This window comes from Lipophrys pholis (assembly GCF_963383615.2).
Source record: "Lipophrys pholis genome assembly, chromosome: 18".
Classification (NCBI taxonomy): Eukaryota; Metazoa; Chordata; class Actinopteri; order Blenniiformes; family Blenniidae; genus Lipophrys; species Lipophrys pholis.
The window spans coordinates 12757190-12778975 of record NC_137646.1 but is presented as its reverse complement, the minus strand read 5'-3'; the positions used below and the strand labels follow the sequence as shown (position 1 = coordinate 12778975).

Genomic DNA, 21786 nt, shown 5'->3' with positions numbered 1-21786 from the left:
TGCTGTGCTATGCGGGGTCACCGACTCATTCTTTTTCCATAAAATCCACTTCAGTGGGACTTAAAGTTCCCTTTAGTGCCCCATCAGAGGAGGCCTTTGTCGAGCTGAGCATCGGTCAAAGAAGGATAACCTTCTTATTATGGGCTTGGCAGGAATTGTGGGACTTTATGTAATGATGTTTCTTTCTTTGATATCAGACTGTCAATGCCCTTCTCAGTTCCTTGTATAATCTTTTATGAGTCGTATGAAGAGGAAACTGCTTTCTCGCCCTCTCAGGCCATCCTATAAATGGAAGCGGCAGGTTACTCAGCGGGTTCCGTCCGTGTCCAAGAAGAGGAAAATGTCTTTGCTGTTCGACCACCTGGACTCCTGCGAGCTGGCCGAGCACCTTACCTACCTGGAGTACAAGTCCTTCTGCAAGATCCTGGTCAGTCTGCCAGTCCAGAGGGGTGTTTCACCTCACCACTTTCACTTACATGCTTCAAGTTCATGGTACTTCATAGAAATAGGAGTGAAAATCGACTTTTCAGTGGGGACTGGCCATATCTGTCATTTAAAAACCTTCTTGTCTTCGAGCTTTATTTTGGGAAGCAGAGACAAAGCCTGCATTTGTTCATCTTATATCATCTTATTCCAGTATGGTAATGCCGGCAGGGAAAGTGTGGTTAGAGGATTGACCAAAAAGGAAGAGAAAGTCATTGAGGCAAGTCTTAGCTATGTATTACTTATGGAATAAAAAAAACTAAACTTTCATGTATTTTGATTTGCAGCAAATAAATCTTATAACAACCAAAAGTATGTGCATGCTTTGTGCACAACTGAGGCCAAGTTTCAAATAAAAATGCATTGTTTTTGAGTTTATATTTCAGAAAGTTTTCCCGTTTACACGGCAACGTTTTGAAAACGATGTCCGTTTACATTGAATAATGACAGAAATTGTGAAATAGATGTAATTAGCATGCAAAGCCTCGAGTAGTGCTGTTTGTTTGTTTTTGAAATGAAACCACACACATAAGCGCAAGCGCAGAGAACAATAAGCTATAACCATAACATGTTCCTAGTTTTTCCCAAACAAAAACGGACAGCTGTGACAGTTGCAGACCATTTACAAGATTTGTCAGGAAATCAAAATCATTCCTTCAAAAACCTGTCCAATTATTATTTTTTTGTATATCTCACTATGAGTAAAATGATTCATTATATTTTAGTAGGTGTGATAATAATTACAGTAGGTTTAAATGCCCCTCTCTGCTCAGTTCCAGGACTATCACAGCTTCGTGATGCACGGCTGCACGGTGGACAACCCCATCCTGGAGCGCTTCATCACGCTCTTCAACAGCGTCTCCCAGTGGATCCAGCTCATGGTGCTCAGCAAGCCCACCGCCCCGCAGCGAGCCGCCGTCATCTCCCACTTCATCAGAGTGGCACAGGTCGGTCCGCTGGCACTTCTCAGACCTGCGTCACAGAAAACTCTACAGCCACGGTGAAACTTTAACGAATTGCACAAACACACTCAGTCGAGTGATGATACAGTGTTAGTATCATTCACAGGTTGTTTCTACGAGTGTGTGTGGTGTGCATTTGACCAGTTGAAGCAGTTGCATATCCAGCCACGGAGACACATGAATGAGACCACAGTGTGATTTTACATCCTCATTGCAGATACACACGTCACATCAAACTGAATCGAGATCCTAGCTCTTCAACTAAAACCTCAATCAAATTACAACAGTCCTATATTCACCTACTATAATAAACTACACTTATTTCCACGGCTGTGCAAAATCATCAGTTAATATTTAGTAGTAGATGAGAAACTTCACCACTTCGTGGACATAGAAAGCAACGCATCAGTCAGTTATCAGTAGTATGAAAAAAATACTAATGCAATTACAACTACTGAGGTTTTAGTGGGTTTGTGAGTTTGACCTCTTGAAGGAGGCAACATGAACTTGTGAGACAGAAACTAACTAACTAACTAATTAACTAACTAATCCTACTTTATTATTCCTCTTTGGGAAACTCCATTTTTCTGCATTAACCCATCATATTACAAGGACGTGGTGGACACATGATGACGCTCCGGGGAACTGGCGGGGGTCAAGGGCCATGCTCAGGGACACACTCTGCTGGGATTCAAACATGCAAACTCCCAATCCCAGGTCTACGTAGAAGAATGTGTCGCTCTCAGGAGCTCAGTGAATTCCAGGGTTGTACAGTGATTGGATGACACCTGTGCAGTAAGCCCAGCCAAGAAACTCGGCTATGAAAAATAATTCCGGGAATCATTTTGGACAATTTCATGTTCCTCACTTTGTGGGAACGGTTCGGAGATGGCCCATTCCTGTTCCAACGTGACTGCACTCCAGAACACACAGTTCACTCTTCTGGAAGAACGGCGGCAAATTCCCATAAACACACTCCTAAACTTTGTGGAAAGCCTTCCTAAGAGTTGAAGCTGTAATAGCTGCAAATTGTGAATCAACATCATATTTAATCTACTACTTTTGACAAGATAGCGTACGTATATACGATCAAGCTATGCAATCCAATATGGCCGCCATCTCATGATGTAACAGTGTGCAAAGTAGATGAGTGAATTTTATTCCACCGTCAACTTACATTGAAGACTCCTGTCATTTATAGCATGATTTTTCCAAAAATGTAATATTTCCTTAAAAAAAAAAAGCCGTTGTCAGACATTCGATCTTGCTAATGCTAAAGCTAACAGACAGCAGCTCTACAGCTGCGTTACTAGTAATCAGGTCCAAACTTATTAAAGTCAGTAACTTGTTACTTTGTAAAAGTTAATCCAAACTCAGTTTTTCTGTCGGTCTGCGTGCGTCTAATCCTTATCACAACCTCATCTTCCACAAATTCCTCCACAACGCTGCCAGCTCGCCGCCTTATAAGGCTCCCGGAGCATCTGTCTGGAGACTGTCATGCCTCCACTACAAAAACATCCCTTTAAACGGCATCCTGGGCTTCACAGTAATTGATTTGCTTTCAGCTTGATGTTATCATTTGCTTCAGTGTGCCAGATGGTCGGAGTTTTTCCTTCACTCGTCTCCACAGCGGAGCGGGAGCTTCAGTCAGCTGGAGAGAGCCAGAGGAAGGATTTCTTTTTTCATCTTAACAGCGAGCAGCTGAAAGCTTCCTCATTACTGATTGCAAGCATACTTTGGACTTGCCGCGTTCTTTGTTAATCTTTTCATTCAGAATACACACATTGTTATTTATTCAGCAGCAGGTTTTCTCGCTCCGATCTGTCTGTGATCCCCCCCCACTCCTCAGCACAGCCCCCCTGACTGTTTCACACTCATTGATGCGCAGCACTTGTTTTCGTTCCAGTGTTTCATGTTGCTGTGACGCTGTGGAGGTGAGGACTGATGCTGATAGTGAGCAGTTCTGCAGAAAGAATGAGGATAATCTCTTATTGCCGCCCCCCCCCCCACCCCCCCAGAATGCCATCATTGCAGAGCCGCGTTGGTTGACTAGTCAGGCCGCAACTTTTTTTCTACTCCGGGAGAATTTAAAATTGCCTCTGTGGCATTTGTACTGGTGGCAAAACAATGACCTTCGTGCTTTTGACTGGAATATCTGCCCGGCTCCTTGATGGATTGTTGTGACATTTGATGCAGATTTTCAGTTTCTGTTTTAATAACTGCGCTAATCTCCTGACTTTCCTCTCCGAGCCACCGTGCTTCAGGTCGCCCACTCCCACTGGGCGCAACCTCACCTTGTATTCAATTCTAATTAACACATTTTAGCACGCTGACATTTTAAGGTAAAGAGGTGAAGCTGGATAATATGCACAGCCCAGGATCTGTGAAACATCACATTATTAGCTTCCTCTCTGTGGCCTTGTTATCATTCTGGCAGTAGCATTTACCAAAGATCACAGACCCCTGCAGGTACAAACTAGCAATGCAAACACACTCCTGATTAATAAGAACATCAAGCCACATCTCCATAAAAGGGGTACATAGGAATCCATTATTTTGAAAAATAACCATTTAATGGGGGAAACCCGCGGAGCCTCCACCAGCAACTCAACGAATTGAAGAAGTTAAAAAAAGCCTTTAGAACGTTGTTGGGTAAATGTGTTTTTTCCACCAAAGTACATTGGCGGAAAGAAGAATATACAAAACTGACTTAAAACCAGGTGATTTAAAAATCACCTGGTTCTTCTTGATGGAAAAGGCGGCAATGTGGCTGCACCTCTGCATCCGAGGAATATGTATAATAAGTATGTTCAGTTAGTAAAAATGTTCCTTTAAAGATTTTGAAGACTTCTCCATTATGCATCATATCAAAATGTTTAGAAGACCTGAATTAATCTCTGTGCAGGTCAGATGTTAACATTGGATGCTTCAATATTTAACTGGTATGATTTTGTAATGGCTCATTCCAACCTTTTTTTGTTGTTGTTAATGTCGTCATGACTATAATTTTAAAATGCCAATATAAAGGCTACCATATGCATAATATATGGGTATATTTCTCTAAATGGTCAAACTTCCCATATGTTGTCCATGATTTGAGGTTTATGTCGGCTGGGATTTGCCAGGCTGTGGTTTGGGTGGTAGAGAGCTCGTCTCTCATTTGGAAGGTTATTCGGATAGTTTTTTTATAACAGTTACAAGCCACTGCATTGTGTTTTAGTTATATTTTACATTATGCACCAACCTTAACTGTCATAATAATAATAATAATAATAATAATAATAATAATAATAATAATAATAACAAAAATGTGTATCATGAAAATCTGCAGAGCAGTGTTATCAAGTGAACCAATCCCTGAAAACTGAACTGACCTGGTTCATTATCTTTGAGCCCACTTTTGGTTTTCTTGTTCTCCAAAGCCAGGCCACATTCAATCAGCCCACAGGAACCAATGCAACACAGAAACCTCACATAAAGACAATTACTTGCTTATGTAAAGCCGCTGTTAATCTCACCGCTCGGTTTATTGTTGATTCTATTGTGACGACCAGCTTTTGTCTCTTCACTCTGATTATTGCAGCAGAGATTTAGAGAAAAGAAGTTTGCCGCGGAAGCATGTTGGCAGCACATGACACGTCAATGGAAAGCAACTATAAACTATGAAACAACAGGAATAAGTAGGTCACCAATAACGACTAAAACATTGAGTATTTGTCATCACACACTATACATTCAGCTTTTTGCTTTATCATTGATCGGTGCAGCAGAGCCATGAATAGATCCGGTATGGGTATAAGCCACCGTGACGCGTTACCTGCACAGACTTCTGAATCAATTCTGCACCGAACCCAACCTGCTACTATAAAACCTGACCTGACCTGTAATTAAGTATTGGCTCAGAGCCGCTTCTGAGTGCAGGAGCCACAGGGGGAGCAAATGCACAAGGTAATAAAGACACGATAAAAATAACTCAAAGAAAGCAAAGATTACCATAAATTACTTTCACTCTCATCTGTTGCTGCCTATGAGGTGTTTAAGAAGACCTAATGTTTCTAACACTCACCTGTTGATCTTTTATTGCTTCTATTAATGGATGAGTATTGCTAACACATTCAGTTTCTCTCTCTGTAGCAGTGCTCAATCAAACTGCTCACAGTTTTGAGTTCAACCCCTCTCAGTTTGTTCCCCTCCCACCCGGGGGATTCGGCTCATCCACTGTTTGATAACGACAAACCGCTCCCACCACCCTGACTCTCAAAGTGGTGCATACATATAAGGAAGCTCATCAATCCCGAAAAACATCCACATTAATTCTGTGCCAATTTAAAACACCTCAACTTCTGACAGTTGGAGGCGCATGCAGGGACAGAAATTACACTCAAGCTAATTTCAAATGCATTCAGAGGCAGCGCAGAGGGGTAGTCTTAATGTACTTGACATTTCCTAAAGCTTCCCTCAGGGTGCGCCGGCCGTGTTCCATTTCAGCTACCTATTGGGAGCACACTGCGGATGACTCATGTTCATTACTTCGCTTCTTTTTTTTTCTTGACTGGAAAATAGTTACCATACTGGAATGCAGACTTGCATTATAATTCAAAAATGCAAACATGAATCTTTCTTTCCGATCACAAAGCTCAGTTCTGGTTCATTGCACATTGTTCTCTGTGAAAAGGGGCTTTAATAAACCACTGATTCCCGATCACACGCGTTTATTTTTATATATATATTTTTTTAAACTGTTGTACTTTCTTTACCGTGCTGACGAGTGAAACCTTTCCCACGAGTCAATGACCGCCCCATGCAAGAAAGCTATTCTCTGCAAATAACAGCTGCTCTTCCACTCTGCTTTGCAGATTGATTGGAAAGGGTGTTTGAGCCGAATCAAATGATCCCCTCTGGCAGCTCTCCCACGCAGCTGCAACCCCATTGATTTCCAGTGAGGTGCCAGCAGGCTGAAGGGCAGTGTGGAGCCCTGCAGAGAGCCATTCACAAAGAGTTAGCCCAACTTTGACACAGACTTGTTTACAACATTATTGCTCACGAGCACATTCTTCATGTCCACTCTGAAAGTTTCCCAATCTAGAGTCTTAGGTGTTTGTTATTCATGTAGATCTCGAACCTTCGCCCCTGTCTCTCGTGGTCATCACTGATTTTGGCCAGAGACTCACACTTTGACAAAACTTTATCCAACTTCCACCCTGACTCCACATATTTTCTCTTTCTCCATCGAACAGAAGCTGCTTCAGCTGCAGAACTTTAACACCCTGATGGCGGTGGTGGGCGGCCTGAGCAACAGCTCCATCTCTCGTCTCAAGGACACGGAAACCCACATCAGCGCGGAGACCAACAAGGTGTAGTGGCCGCTACCAATTTTTTCTTCATCTGGTCTCTGTCGTCAGGCAAATTCAATGTTCACTGCATGTACTTTGCAAAGAAGTTATGCTGAGTCTTGCTTATGTGATCCAGAGCTCTCCTGTCAGTGCTGCCAAGCTTCTAATCTGTGCCCATTACACCTACATACACGCTGCCTTTTTAAGACTATCAATTTGAGCCACAGAGTTGAAATCATCGGTTTGGGGGAGTTACAGTCTTTTTTCAGTTATGTAAGTCCATCTGGAGCAAAGATTTACAGAATGTTTTTGATTCCTTTAATCTCTTGAGAGCAGCTTTGTCTTTCCTGCCAACTCCCATGTCCACCCTTTCTCCCTCCAATGCCTTTCTTCCTGTTTAATTTGTTCAACTTCAGGTTTTCAACAACTTGATTGAGCTGGTGACATCGTGTGGGAACTACAGCCAGTACCGCAAGCGCTTCTCTGAGTGCTTGGGCTTCAGATTCCCCATCCTTGGCGTGCACCTGAAGGACCTGATCGCGGTCCACGTGGCGCTGCCCGACTGGGCCGACAAAGAGAAGACGCGGGTGAACCTGGCCAAAACGCAGCAGCTCTACGCCATCCTTCAAGAGCTGGCGCTCATCCAGATCACCCCCCCGAACGTCGACGCCAACACAGACCTGCTCAACTTGCTTACAGTGAGTTCAGAGAAAAACGCGGTGATTCAACAGTTTGTTGAAGTAGAAGGACGCATGACGGATGAACGCTTTGTGTCCAGCCTGTGTAACAGGCTGCCTCTTTCATACACTTTCTTGTGCTGTGATTTGACTGGCTCGTGGTCAAAGGGACTGTTGCAGCCAAATGGGAGAGAAATCTGTGAACGGACAAAAAAGCCAGAGAAAAGACGCCACCAAAAGGATTCAAAATATGAACCTTTGAGCTCAAAGCATTTGCTCTAGAGTTAGAGACAGTTATCCAGAATTTCAATTTTAGCACATAGATGTTAGAAATCGTCTAAAAGAAGTAAAAACAACAGAGCATTTATATGCAACAGATTTATGTGGGGTTTTTTTTTCAACCAGAGTCTGTGCAGTCACAGATAAGCTGTTGTGGTCAAGAATAACGTAACAATGAAGAGTTTGGTAGAAACTAAAAAAAAATACAAAAACCCTCTGTTTTCTAACTAACCTTCAGGTAGGCAGTCCCTGGATTAGGATGCCCATTGGTTTTCACTTGTATAACACGTTTTCAACTGTTTCACTCATCCCCAAAGCGCTTTATAACATTATATTCCCATTCACATGCTAATAATGACTTCTATCCAGCATATGGACACTGGGAGATGAGAGATTAAATTTGGAATCTTTGGGTTGAAAGATAATCCACTCTATCAACTAACCCCCTGTAGTGTGCAGGGCTAAGTCGGAGAGGCCTTCAGGTCAGGATATCCTGGGGAATTTATGTCTCTCAGGTAGAATAGGATTTTCTCCAGGGCACCTAAGATAAAGTGAAAGAAGTTGTCAGGAAAGAAAAAATCTGACACTCCCTCAATATTGCCCATCTTGCTATATTGGATGGTTGGCAGGCTGGTTGGATGGATGGATGGATGGATATTTTGGGTGCAGTAGGATGAGTTATTTATGAGGTGGTAGAAACACTTTCTTGTGACAATATTTATTTACAAAGAAACTAATGAAAAACGAACTGGTCATAAAAAATAAATATGAACACTGATATATCTAAGACTTTGGGGAGAATGTATATGATTTGTCCTTTAATGTCATTTACCCTTGGCTCATATCCCATGTGCTCATAAAAAACCAAAACCCAGAAACAAACTGTTCCATGAACTACTGAGTATTTTTCATGTTGCATGCTGAAAGCAGGCAGTAAAGATCAGGTTGATGATGAAGGAACATTATCTGGGCTCTGAAAATGAACAAATCACTGAGTTTTCAGATTGTAACATGAAGTAGCTCGTCCATGAACACAATGTAAATCAGCCGTTCCCAACCTGGGACCCACAGAGTGCTTGTTAAAATTAGAAGTGCTCAAGTCACATAAAACAATAATGAGACACTTTCTTGAATCTTCAGCAGACCTATGAAACTGCCTAGTGCTCCGGCTTCTGGATTTGCAGCACAAAGATCTACAGCAGGTCAAACATAAGGCCTGCAAGACGATCCAATCTGGCCGAAGTAGTATTGTTTTTGGACATTTTCACCAGAAGGTTTCATTAGAATTGGCTTTATGTTGAGTAAATGCTCAGTTTTGTGAAAACACAGACACTTCAATCACGTATACTCGGTGGTACCACAAGGTAAAACTTTAAAGTCTAAACTTGAAGAAAATTATGGCACTATTTTATCAGTTAGGCCCCATAGAGATGAACTTGAGCAGTGCGTGACCCCTTAAATAAAATGTGTTTTACACACTCCTGATCTACAGCTTTTATCAGAGGAAGCCTGGAGGAGGATCCAATAAGAAAAGGGTTGTGAAAACTCACTCGACTAAACAACTACTTTTAGACTGGAGTGGACTACTTCTGTTTTGAGAACAGAAGAAATTACACAATCATTCCCCGGCTTTGGTCTCCAAATGAGGAGTAAATTGAACTTCATGCTTACAAAAGGGTGAGAGCCCTTTTCCATTTACGCTCAAAGGATGGAGAGAGTGTTTTTTTTTAATGTTTTCTATTGCCACAATAATGGTACTCTCATCCAGAACAAAGCGTCCTGACCACTGAACTATAAATTGTTAACCTGCACCGAAACCTTTTGACTTTTCCGTTTCCCCATTGAAGACTGGAGGGCTTTGCATGTCGGCTCGCTTCGGCTCTGAAACGACCCGGGGAGCGATCGCAGAACAGACCCCGTGTAAATATCACCTCTGTTATAGTGAAGCCTTCAACAAATAGCTCGGTTCTACTCATTTATCCTGTGTTCTCTGAAGTATTTAGTTTCAAATTGCTGTAGAAACAAAGTGTTTGGCTGTATGTTACTCGTTCAGCAATGGTAGTGGCAAGCTCAGCAAAAATCCATCGACTATTTAAAAAGCATTTTTCAGTCAATAAACTGTAGCACAGGCATGTTAAAAGCATCGTTCCTCCATCTCGTTGTAATGAAACAGCTCTTTACCTTACCTTTTGTTGAAAAATACCCACGACTCTCTCAGGAGGTGGACTAATAGTCCACATGTGTTTACATGTGTGGTATAGATTCACAGTGACCCCACTGCCCTTACTGACAGTACCAGTTAATGAGATCATCATCGTGTTTCACTCCATGACAGTTTCAGGGACACTGAGCATGTGTTTCATGCGGCGTTGCAGTGGTTCAGACTCTCACTTCACAATGAAAATAACAACCAGTTTGAGTGAACATCTGTGTAAAGTTATTTCACTTCGGATGCCACACACAGCACAAGTTGTCCTCAAGTGGGCCGGACCAGTAAATAATAGCAGAACTCTAAATCTCTGCCTTTGTTTTTCTGCAACACAATATTATTATATAATTAAGAAGCTCATATTTAATGAAATATCTTTTTACAAAACATGACAAACGTGAAATTTGAATGAGAGAACCGCAGTACTCCCAACAACATTATGCCTTGGTTCACCGTCTGCTTGCAGATCACAGTAAATTTCTATGACATTATTATTTATCTTCAAAGGTGTAAAACATTTATCCACATGTAGCTGGAACCCAACAATAAAGTCAGCGAGTTCATATTGTGATCAGAATAACTTATCAACTTATGTAAATTTTCTTTGTAGTAGAGACAGTTTGTGTAGGAATCCTGGTCACCTGAAATGACCCCTGGTGGTCAAATAAATATATTGCAGTTGATACCAGTTATTGCAGTTAATGCCATCATTTCTCAGATCTCTCAAGTTTAACTTGGATTGGATTCCATGGTGGCCCGGTTCTGACCCCCGTCTCACATGTGTTCCCTCACAGTCTGAAATCCTACATTTGAAATTATCTGGTGTGTGTGAAATGTTGGTAGGTGTTGCTTTCTGTCTCTCTTTGCTCTGGGGATTACTGTGGATTGTTTGCACTCCAGCTTGAAAGCTGAGAAAGGCCATGTGGAATTATTATTATTTTTTCAACATATGTTCGCTTTTTTGGGCAAACAATTTCCTGAATTTGAGGAGGAAGGCTTCGAAGTGGTTGAAACAATCCCAAGAGGTCAATTTCTCCATCTGAGTGAAGGTGTTGGTGTGAGATTGCAGCTGCTGTCTGACCCTGGCCTCTTTTTCTTTTTTCTTTTGCCTCTTCTGCAAAGACAACAGGTTTTGGAGCAAAGAGGCACAGAGCAGGTTTGCTGGATGAAGTCAATAACCAATTATCTTATGCCCGTGCTTATTGGCGTTGATCTAGTTCTAGTCTGGTTCGGCTGGCAGTGATAAGATGGAAAGAAAGTCAATAAATCCCACAAAATAATGAAAAAAGGAAGGCATGCGTGTGCAAGGAGGATAAAGATAATCCAACCGTGAAGGTTTTACCTCTAGTTTTTCTCCCCTTTTCACTAATCGTGATCAGTTTTCTTCTAAAATGTTCATTCTTGAATATCGTGAGTTACTTGGTGTCAACATCTGGTCTGAAATAGTGTAAATCAGTACGTCCAGACAAGAAAGAAAACCCTTTGTCCTTCCGTATTTACTAGTTCAACTCAATAAAAGACAGGAAACACAATTACCGTAAGAGAATGGCTCACAGGAAAGCAATTTCAGGCCAACAATGGATGTGGCGGGAGATTGTTTGTGGCTGTTGGTTCTAACGTCTTAAGAGGTGGGAGAAAATAAATGGGACTCTCTCACCTGTTGCCATAGTGCTAAAGATAACGGCTTCAGTTGTGAAAAAACCAAAAAACAAACAAACGTGATGTTCCTCAGAAATGAAGCCTATGGTAATAAATTTAGGTTGAAGACAGACCTTTATGTGAATATGCTGATAATGCAGAAAGAGGCGACTCTCTCAAATAATGAATCATTTCTTTGTAATTAGAATATGTATATTATTTTAAGATGCAAATAGTTCTTTTGGCTTAATTTAACACAATTTTCTAGAAATTTCATATATGGCCTTCCTACAGAACAACAGAAATCTACGATATATCATTTTCAGTAGGGAATCTATTCTATTCAGACCATTTAAAAAAAGTTCGACCTTGAGAGCCGTTTTCAAAAAGTTGTGATTTCAGTAGCTCCTACCCCCAAAATGTAATGAAAGTTTTCCATTTTCACTTGAAAATGTTGTGCAAACAGGGCCTCAGTCTAAAACAAAGAGGCGATGAGCTACATGCAGCGATCTGAAGAGACCAGTAACAAGCCAGCTCCTGATAACATCTATAGATCCCACCAAGCTGCTCTGATATTAAGACTGATATGATGCAGGTTCCTCTTCTGGAGACTAAACAGTGCTGGACTGTTGAGGAGTACTAGACCTCTAAAAGTGAGCTCTGGTATCTGACGCATGGACGTTAACAGCAAATCCTGAGAAGTAGCAAGGTGGGGCCTCCGCGGGACCACATGCATCAACGAGCCTCTTTTGCCAGTTTACTTCTTCCTGGACTTCTTTTTTGTCTCCTATCCAACACGTCCCAAATGTTCTCTTGATGTCTGCTATATATCACCAACACATAGTACAGGTGCTATGATAAAGAGTTAATCTCCTCATCTGTCAGTGGCCATAGTGATATGGCCGATCTTTGTACATCATGAACTCCTGCTTTTAATTAAAGGTCACTTGTCTGCGTCTCCAATTGGATTATCTTTGGAAGTATAATCCGAGCAGCCTCATCCATTTATGTTTCTCTTATAAGATCAGCATTGGAATAGTTTGAGTGCAATTTATCCACTCATCTTTAAAGGGGACATATTATGAAAAAAAATCAAATTTTTAGGGATTATACACGTATAATATGGTGTCTTGGCTGTCAAACTATGAGAAAATAATTCTAAACTATGCCTAAGAAAAATTACATGTGTTTTTTTTTACACTGTTGAGTTGGGACACTTTACATTAAATTACATTTTACTTTTGATGAGACTGTCCTGGCATTAAGGCAAAAGCCTGTAAGTGTCCCCACACTGACTGCATCTCTATGCTATGTAGCTCAGTATGTTTTAAGACAATAAGACATGCAAGTTACTTTAAAGCTCTTTATTTTTATCTCCTGAACAGCAGTTTGTGTATTCTAACCTCTTCCCATCAATTCTGGGCCGAAACATGTTGTTTGTTGTCCTGCAGCCTTATTACCTGACCGAAATATACTGGTTGCCATGGGAACAAAAAGACTTTCCCTGCACAGGGTGTGTCATTGTTGAAATTGATGCTGTTGACATTCATCCTTTAGTGTTTTGGCTCAAAGTCTGTTACTAGCATTTCACGAGGACATCCTGCAATGGCTGTTTTAATCTGTTTCACTAAGTTTAGGGGAAATTATTAGAATTACTGTCAGTATAACATAGAACATTGTCAAATTCAGAAAGAATTACTCTTTGCATTTGACTTCAGACAGTCAGGTGATATTGTTTGATTTATATCAGGTGATGAGTGAAGGATTACAACCTTTGCCTCTGTTATATGATGCAGTAAACAGTACAGACAGTCATAGATGGAGGTCAACAATCCTTTTAAAGAGGAGCAGTTACATTCTGGTGTGACCAGGGTTTGAATCTCCCCGTACAATCTGTCCCCTCCTTTTCTCTCCTTCTGTCCCCTAACCCCAACTGGACATTATCTATTGGTTTGGTTATCCTGATGGTGATCTGCAGTCTCCTTTGTAGTTGCTCTCTCTCCCCCTGTCAGAGTGTGTGTGTGTGTGTGGGTGTGTTGGTGTGTGATTGATTGACAAAGCAAGTGGTGGGCACTGATTGAGCTGGCACACGACAGCCGAGGACACCGGATTGGCTCCATGCATTTCAGAGCTTTTTTTTTTTTTTTTAAAACAATCAGCTGCCAGAAGCTCTCGGCTCCCTTTCGCCTCTCCACCACCAGCAGAGCCAGTGTGCAGATTGTGTGTGTTCTCGTGTGCAAATACCTGCAGAAAGAAAGTTAGTGTGACTATAATTGGATTAAACAGAGTTAGGCAATTCGTTTTAAGTAGTTGTTTATTTTTAGCACTGTACATAGAGCACCGTAAGCAGTTTTTTTTCCACAGTCAAGGATTTGGTGTAGTGAATTGTCTTGTTTCCCTTTCTTTTATTTTGATATCTAAGTTCAAGGACCAAAAGTGTGGTTCTGTTTATTGTTTGTGGGCACTGCTCAGTTCCGAAGCCAAATTAACTGCTTACTTTGTTATTTAAGGCCTGTGTGGCTGGCCTTCTTGGGAGTGGGGAGAGCAGGGAGCCCAAATCGTGTTATGTCTCAGTCCTCCTACACTGGGGACATAACAAACGGGAGTTTTTCCTTTATACTGTTACATGTGCTTGCTCATGTGGCATTGTTGGAATTTTCTCTGTGGAAGTTTCACGAGACAACTAGATTGTATTTGACCTCGATATAAATACGACCAGAAACCAAGCCCTTCCTATTGTCTCATACGTTTGCATGCAAACAACTGCCAAGCTGAAGAGAGCTTGTGGAAAAGAGGCCAATTTAAAGGGAACAAGAGCTGTTTGCGATAATCGATTTGTCTGCATTGGCTCTAGGTGGCGCTGTGTGTTGTAAGGAATCCACCATCAGTTGTGACACTGACATCTCCCAAACTCATCTCCTTATACCATAAAAGACCAAACCACAACTACAGATGTCTATTTTCTGCCCAAGATAGATTATTTAGAATCTCACCTGGGTGTAACCGTACCGCCATCGCCGAGGACCTTCGGTTAATCTTGAGTAGATAATGGCTGGACGACGGCCGACCCTCTCCTGCCACACACGTCACTTTGTTAAATCACGTACGGAGACTCACGCAGTGTGGTGCTTCTCCACATTTTGCTAACACTTGCTTGCTGTTGCAGGTTTCTCTGGACCAGTACCACACCGAGGAGGAGATCTACCAGATGTCTCTACAGCGAGAGCCGCGCAAGCCAGCGGTGAGAAGAGATGTTCCTCCGCTGAGCTGACCCTTCACCTCTGCTGCTGTTCTCTCTGACTCACGTTGGTGTGGTTTCCTCTCTCGCTGCAGCAGAACTCCAGCCCCGCCCCGGCGCCTGACCCCAAGCCCACCATGATCGATGAATGGGCCGTGTCGGTAAAGCCCAACGCCGACCCGACAATCATCAAGAAGCACATCGAGAAGATGGTCGAGGTTCGTCTTCTGAAGCAGCTCCCAAACGTCTAGAATCTGCAGGAATCATTCTCATTATCATAAAGAGTCTGAAGGTTCATTGAAAACCAGCCCTGCCACCTTTTGGGGGGCTTTCCACGATTTTCCTCCAATGAAAGAATTAGATGGATCTCAAGGGATTAAAACTTCATTAAACCTTAAATCCTTTCCTGACCCCTGGGAAAATGTGAACAATATATGGCTGTCAATCCAACGGCCAAGACATGCCGCACACTTTATAAGGTATGTCTGTCAATATGAGGGAATCCAATACGACAGCTCTGCCATGGATTCAGCTTTCAACAAAGCTTATAACGGTTCTGTTTTCATTGAGCCTGTCTGTTATAGGGAGGGACTTTAAATTGGGAAACGGGTTCTCTTACATTTTGCCCTCGAATCTGAACAAAATAATCAAAACACCTTGAAGTGTGGTGAAGCCCAGGTCAACACAATAGATGATACTGATGTGCAGCTTATGAAGTGCTCATTGACAAAGTGGCCTTATTATATTGACACTGTATTATCAACACTGACAGCAAATAGACTGAGCCAGGCTGACCGCTTCACTCTTTCCAGTCTGGTGTACACGGGATAAGGCTCATCTTCTTCTCTTGGCTGGCTCAGATAAACGCCTGTCACTAATCGATCGGACTGTTGATGAATGTTGCGTTAAATGAGACAGTAAAAATTGCTGTTTTGCATAGTGGATGGACGCCGTGAAAACTACGACAAAGTCAGGAGACGTGGCAACAGGTGTGAGCGGAGTGGCAGACTTTTATTTTGTATGGAGAATGAGGAATCTATACAACAGAGAGCTCGACCGAGCTCCGTCTGGAAAGTTTCCCAACACAGTGTCAGCGTGTGAGAGTTTATAATGTCTAGCGTTTTCTGACGAGGGTCAGCGTGACCTGTAAATATGTGGGGTGACTCTCTGTGTGTGTGTGTGTGTGTGTGTGTGTGTGTGTGTGTGTGTGTGTGTGTGTGTGTGTGTGTGTGTTGGCGCCTCAAGGCTAACTAAGGCACTGAATGTGCTCAGAATGACAAGACAAAGCGTACACGAACTACAGAACAGGCACACATCAGTATAAACCCAATCACAGCGCCCACTCGTGGCCTGGCATGCTCACTACCTTGTTTTCAGTATTTCTGCAGTTGCCATGTGAACGGACATCATTTTCTTTCTTTCTTTTTTATTTATTTCAACCATGTTATTTTCTTCTTCTCATGTTTCATGAAAATCTTTCATTGTTTGGTTTCTTGTGTTCTTGTAAATGTAGTAATGAGTAAAAGTAGTTGGGACAGTGCTGTCCTATATGTAATGGCTTTATACAGGAATTGGTGTTTTTGCTGCAATAAGTCAAATCTTTCTATAACTTTCTTTCCTCACAGTCAGTTTTCAAGAACTTCGACGCGGATGGCGACGGTCACATCTCCCGGGACGAGTTCGAGGCGATCCGGAACAACTTCCCTTACCTCAGCAAGTTTGGAGAACTGGACAAGAATCAGTGAGCTCCGGCGGATTTTATTGACGCAGTCGCTGCAAGTCACTCACACACCCAGCGCAGCCACCGTCCTGTCTCCGCTGGAGCTCACCTCTTTTTGTTTTTACCCACAGAGACGGGCAGATCAGCAGAGAGGAGATGATCGACTACTTTATACAAGCCAGCTCTCTGCTCAACTGCAAGATGGGCTTCATCCACACTTTCACTGAGGCCACCTACGTAAAGCCCACATTCTGCGAGCACTGCGCCGGCTTTGTGAGTACACGCCCACCACTCACATGTGAACATTAAGAACCATCATCTTTGGGGGAGATTCTGTATCGTTTGAAGGTTTTTTTTTTGTTGTTTTTTTTTTAATCAGAGAGGATTTTAAAATGACATCAAATAGTGAAATTAAAGATTGAAGATTATTTTCTATACAAAATTTTACAAAATGCTGCATTTTTAATAATCAGTATACTTGGTTGGGGGATGTCAATACAGTTGGATGTATCCGATGTATCTCAAACTAAGTGAATAACTCGCAAGATCAAACAAAGAAAAATAAAAACTATTTATCATCTCGAGGTGTGAAAGTCTATTAATAATCCCAAACAATACTTGGTTAGGTTTTCTTTGCAAAGCATTAATGTTGTTGGACATTATTAATGAATTCATATTAAAAGAAACATTTTATTGAGGATGTGAAAATGCACTGATGTTGCTTTTTAAATTAACAATATAATAACAAATACTAAGGCCCTGTTCATTCAGTCATGTGTTCAAGTGAAAACGACACATTTTCGTTGCAGTTTGGGTGTCTGTTTACATGACAGCGGTGCAGCTTTTTGACTACGCTTTTTGGCTTCGAAACTGAAATTTATTTGTAAATGCTCTGACTCTGTCTCCTTGGAAATGGGGTAAAACACAACTTTTTGAAAAATGCTCCGTCTCCATCTCTTTGTAAATATTGGAAAACGCTCAGTAGATGTACAATAACAACAATGACTTTAGATTCCAATGATTTGGTAATTCCTTTTGATTTACTAGCAACAAAAAAAAACTAAAAAACATTGGAACGATTACAAACAAAAGTAAGACATTTTACTATTTTCGAAACAGCAGCTCTACGGCTATATTAATATTACCTTGCTGTTCTGTAGTGCAGTCGTTCAAATTTTATCGAATGTTTATATTTTGCTATAATGAAGAGATGCGTCTTGATATTTTTCGCAATAACAGCTTTTAGGGTATTTTACTTTCGTACTATTATTCTTACCTAGTTAGAGAGGACAAGTTAGCGCACAGCAATAAAAATAACCAATGTTAGCTCCTATGAGTGAATGCTATGCTGTCAGCCACTAAACTATAAAAATTATATATTGCTGATGAGCGAGTACAGGTTGATAATTAGGTACCCACCATTAATCGGTAAAAATTCATCTATATTACGAATTACTTTTAGGATTATGTTGAATTTACTGACTTTATTATCAATGTTCAGTAAAAAAAACTATAACGGTGCACACCTCTCCTCCTTCATGTAACAAATACATATGAATACTAAATAAATAACAGAAATAACTCTTCCATATAAAAGTTACTGCTCAGTATACACTCAGGTAAGCTATGATATTTACTAATAAAGAATTGAATTGATTCACTTTGCATGATATCGTTGGCGTTATATTACTATCTCACTGTGTGGGTGAATGATTAGCTTCATGATTTATAAACCATTTATAAAACTTCTTAACCAAATAATGATCTTTTTCTTGACTTGCTATCAGATGCATTAATTCTCTTTATGTATCGATCGAAGGTCAGGGGTGAGTTCTACGTTCGCCCCGATGATTCACCTGCTGCCACAGAATATGCACATTTTATTATGCGTCTCGGCGGCGCCTGGCGCCGCCTTTTTCACAGGCTCCTCCTGCCAGGTCAGGGCAGCGCCAATTACTGCCAGCTACAGACACTCAAGGTGCATTCTGGGGAATAGGGGAGGAAGGTAATTGGGCAAGATGATAACGGTTGCATCTGTTCGACTGTGTGTGTGTGTGTGTCCCTGAGCATTCCCAAAAGTCTGGAAAAGCAGCTCTGTGTTATCCCGACAGCGAGTCAGCGGTAATGAGAACAGGAAGGGAGCTTGTGTATCGACCCGGCTGCTCCGTTTGTTCTTCTGCACTCCGTACAACCTACACACTGCTCAGAAGAGGCACCACAGCACAGATTATTTGTTTAGACTTTTATTAACATAGCCATGTCCCCCCCGGGAGAAACTGGCATTTCCAATCGGCTCGATGGAGAAGCAGCAGGGAAAGGGGAGGATTGGGAAAAGCCAGGCACTTCCTCGTCCGCCTGCTTTGTACTTTTACGTTTGACTGCTGTGTGAAAACAGTATTTTCCTCGTAGACCTCCTGGATAATCCACAATGGTTACTGAACTCAAGTACATCACATTTAGCCTAGATGAGCTTTGCTAAATGTCTTTATCTGAAAGCTCGTTTTTATTTTTTAGAACATACTGCAAGCAAGTCTTTCCACTTTGTGGAAATGTGCAGGGGCCAGGTGTTTCCTAGTTTGTTGTCAAGACTTAATTTTTGCTGCAAAACTGTCAATTAGAGAACTTTACACAGATTTGTACCGTCACAGAACCTCTCTCGGCTTTCTGTAGGAATTGCATATAAAGATAAAGCAAGAAAAACATTTACATCACACTTGTTTAAAATTGTAAATTTTCTTAACGCCAGCGAGTCCCATACTCTATTATTTTTGTGCAGCCCTACTATTCTTTTGCACTCTAAAATACTTTAATCGATGAGTGATATTAATTGACTAGTATGCTAATATGGCAATAGCAACTTATTTGCAATATATTGTGTAACTTTATTAAGGACTGTGTTTAGCTGGATTTGTCTGGTGAATATATAAAATCTCAATCCAATCAAGTTGGGATGCTGCATGAAATGTCAAAATAAGGCAAATGTAACATGTTTTCAAATGTATATTTAACTGAAACTAAAATAATAACAATTGATCTGGTAAATATTAAATAAACCTTAATATGAGCATTTTAAATTTGACACCTTCCAAGGCTCCTCAATGCTAAAACACAGAGCTAATGGAAAGTTGCACAGCCAATCAGGTCGATGCTAAACAGGTTGGCAACTTAAATGAGCTTAAAAATCAATCTTTTAGAGGCAAATCCACTCCAAAGTAAGCATAAGGAAGAGTTCATTATTGTGTCACACAGACAGCAAAGATAAATAAATAGTGCAACAAATCACGATGTTTCCTGATGTTTAAATTAGGCCTCAAATTGGATTATCATCTATTTCTGGCGCTAGATTACCTCTAAGCGACGCGGCAGATTATGGCAAATGCACCTACTCTTAAATATCTGCAAATCTAATTCAGACAACCTCGGAGTAGGAAGAGTATTGAGCCGATCAGATTGTGAACTTCCAATTGATGTTGTTTGGCATGGATAATTAGTTACTGACTCTGGTGATTGGTTTCTTCCGCTTTTAGACTTAGCTGCTGCAGTTTAATCTTGCGTCTGGAACAATGGGTGGGCATCAGGGGCACAGCACCCGAGTGGTTCAGGTCCTACCTGGCGGACAGAACTCTCTGTGTCAGCCTCGGTGACTCTGTCCCACAAGGCTCAGTGCTCCCTTCTTTGTAAGCACGGTATTTCATGCCATTGTTTCTTGTCAGATTTATGTGCCGCTCACAAAGAAAGAGACATTGTCTGCAAGATTATGATCAGAGCGTCTCGACGACCTAAAGGCCTGAATGGTACAGAACTTTTTAAGTTTCGATGAAAACCACTGGAACCCATCCCATAGATCTGGGACATTTGGCTCAATGTTCAAATCCACTCATGACAAATCTTGGTGTTGGAATGGATTGAAGTGAAGTCCAGTTATTAGGCAGCTGGTCAAAATAAAGCCTTTGCTCTCAAGGTAGCACCTTGAAATGGCAGTCCATACATTTTATATATATATATATATATATATATATATATATATATATGGTTTTAGCGCCATTGCACTGCCCGCCTGTACATTCTAGGATCCATTTTAAAATCCTTTTATGTGCTTTTAAATCTGCGAACAGCCTTGCCCCACCCTACCTTGCTGAGCTCATTCAGGTTTACACATGTATTTTGCATGACAGATGCCAGTTGAATGTGAGGTTATAAATGACTGCATAGAATCAGAAACGGTTTTAATATCCATTGTCTGTGAGGCAAGAAACTCGAGCACATTCTCCAGTCGAAGTTAAGTGTTTTAACGACTCGAGATTGTTTTTAATTTGTGACATGCACAGTTAATGAAGGCTCGCTGCTCTACGTGAAAAATACTGAACAAAGCCACATCCTGTATGGGGCCTTGCAGTAAGAACAAACACATTCAGGAGTAGATAAAAGAATATTCCTTCATAGTAAAAGACTCTCGGTGCTGAACTGGCTTGATGCAGTCGACCTTGAGAACTTTGGAATCCTGATTTACTGAGATTCTGTAGAAAGAGTGCTCAATCACATGTTTACTCAAGTAGATTTTCAATTTACGTCAACTAATAAAACCAAGACAAAGAGAAAAACACAATATGGGAGATGATCTGACGCTCTGGGGAAAAGATCAGCAACAGAAAATCTTGAGAAAAGACTCCAAGACCTAAGAATGGGTAGAACACTGAAATTATCTTTTAAAAAAATCTGCAAAGGAAAAGTCACAGAGGGCCAGCTGAGGAAATGCCTCTCATCATAATAACGGCTCCTTCTCTGCTCAAGGCGGAGCTGATTTGCATGTTTTTTACAATCCAGATAAAAACAACACACAAAATTTCACAACGAGCAATTGATTTCTTCAGTTCACGCGCTCTTTATCCGTGGCGAATACGCTCTGTCCCAGGCTTTTTGGCATTATAGATATGTAGCATGCAGACTGGTATCCGGGGGCCGTAACCATCCCCTGTCTTCACTGTTAAATCTCACTAATGACCGTGCTATATCTCATACATAAATCCAGTGAGTTGTGTTTTAGCAGAGATGAGAAACTCTTCCTCGGCCCGGTGGTAGAGTTTCCTCGAGGACGGCTGACAAAATGTGCTAATTAGCGCTGGTCTGAGACACTGCTGGGCTGCTGTAATTGATTTTTCCAGTCGTCCTAATTGGCTGCCGGCTGCAGAGCCACGTCTCACACTCAGATATAGTATAAATACCAGCATTTGTGTAGTAAATCAAAAA

The 21786-nt window shown here is 41.4% G+C and overlaps 1 protein-coding gene across 2 annotated transcripts in view; it reads left to right on the top strand.

The window, feature by feature from the left end:
• Positions 1 to 21786, top strand: part of LOC308123643 (RAS guanyl-releasing protein 2-like) — a 55693-nt gene that overhangs the window by 20646 nt on the left and 13261 nt on the right. Inside the window, exons 6-13 of one of the 2 annotated variants that reach the window (XM_080486226.1) lie at positions 277 to 427; positions 1257 to 1430; positions 6683 to 6799; positions 7195 to 7476; positions 14748 to 14822; positions 14915 to 15037; positions 16445 to 16560; positions 16671 to 16812. In XM_080486226.1, the coding sequence (XP_080342352.1) occupies positions 277 to 427; positions 1257 to 1430; positions 6683 to 6799; positions 7195 to 7476; positions 14748 to 14822; positions 14915 to 15037; positions 16445 to 16560; positions 16671 to 16812 (1180 nt within the window). The remainder of the gene's footprint in view (positions 1 to 276; positions 428 to 1256; positions 1431 to 6682; positions 6800 to 7194; positions 7477 to 14747; positions 14823 to 14914; positions 15038 to 16444; positions 16561 to 16670; positions 16813 to 21786) is intronic. The other variant, XM_080486227.1, reaches the window with a different exon arrangement.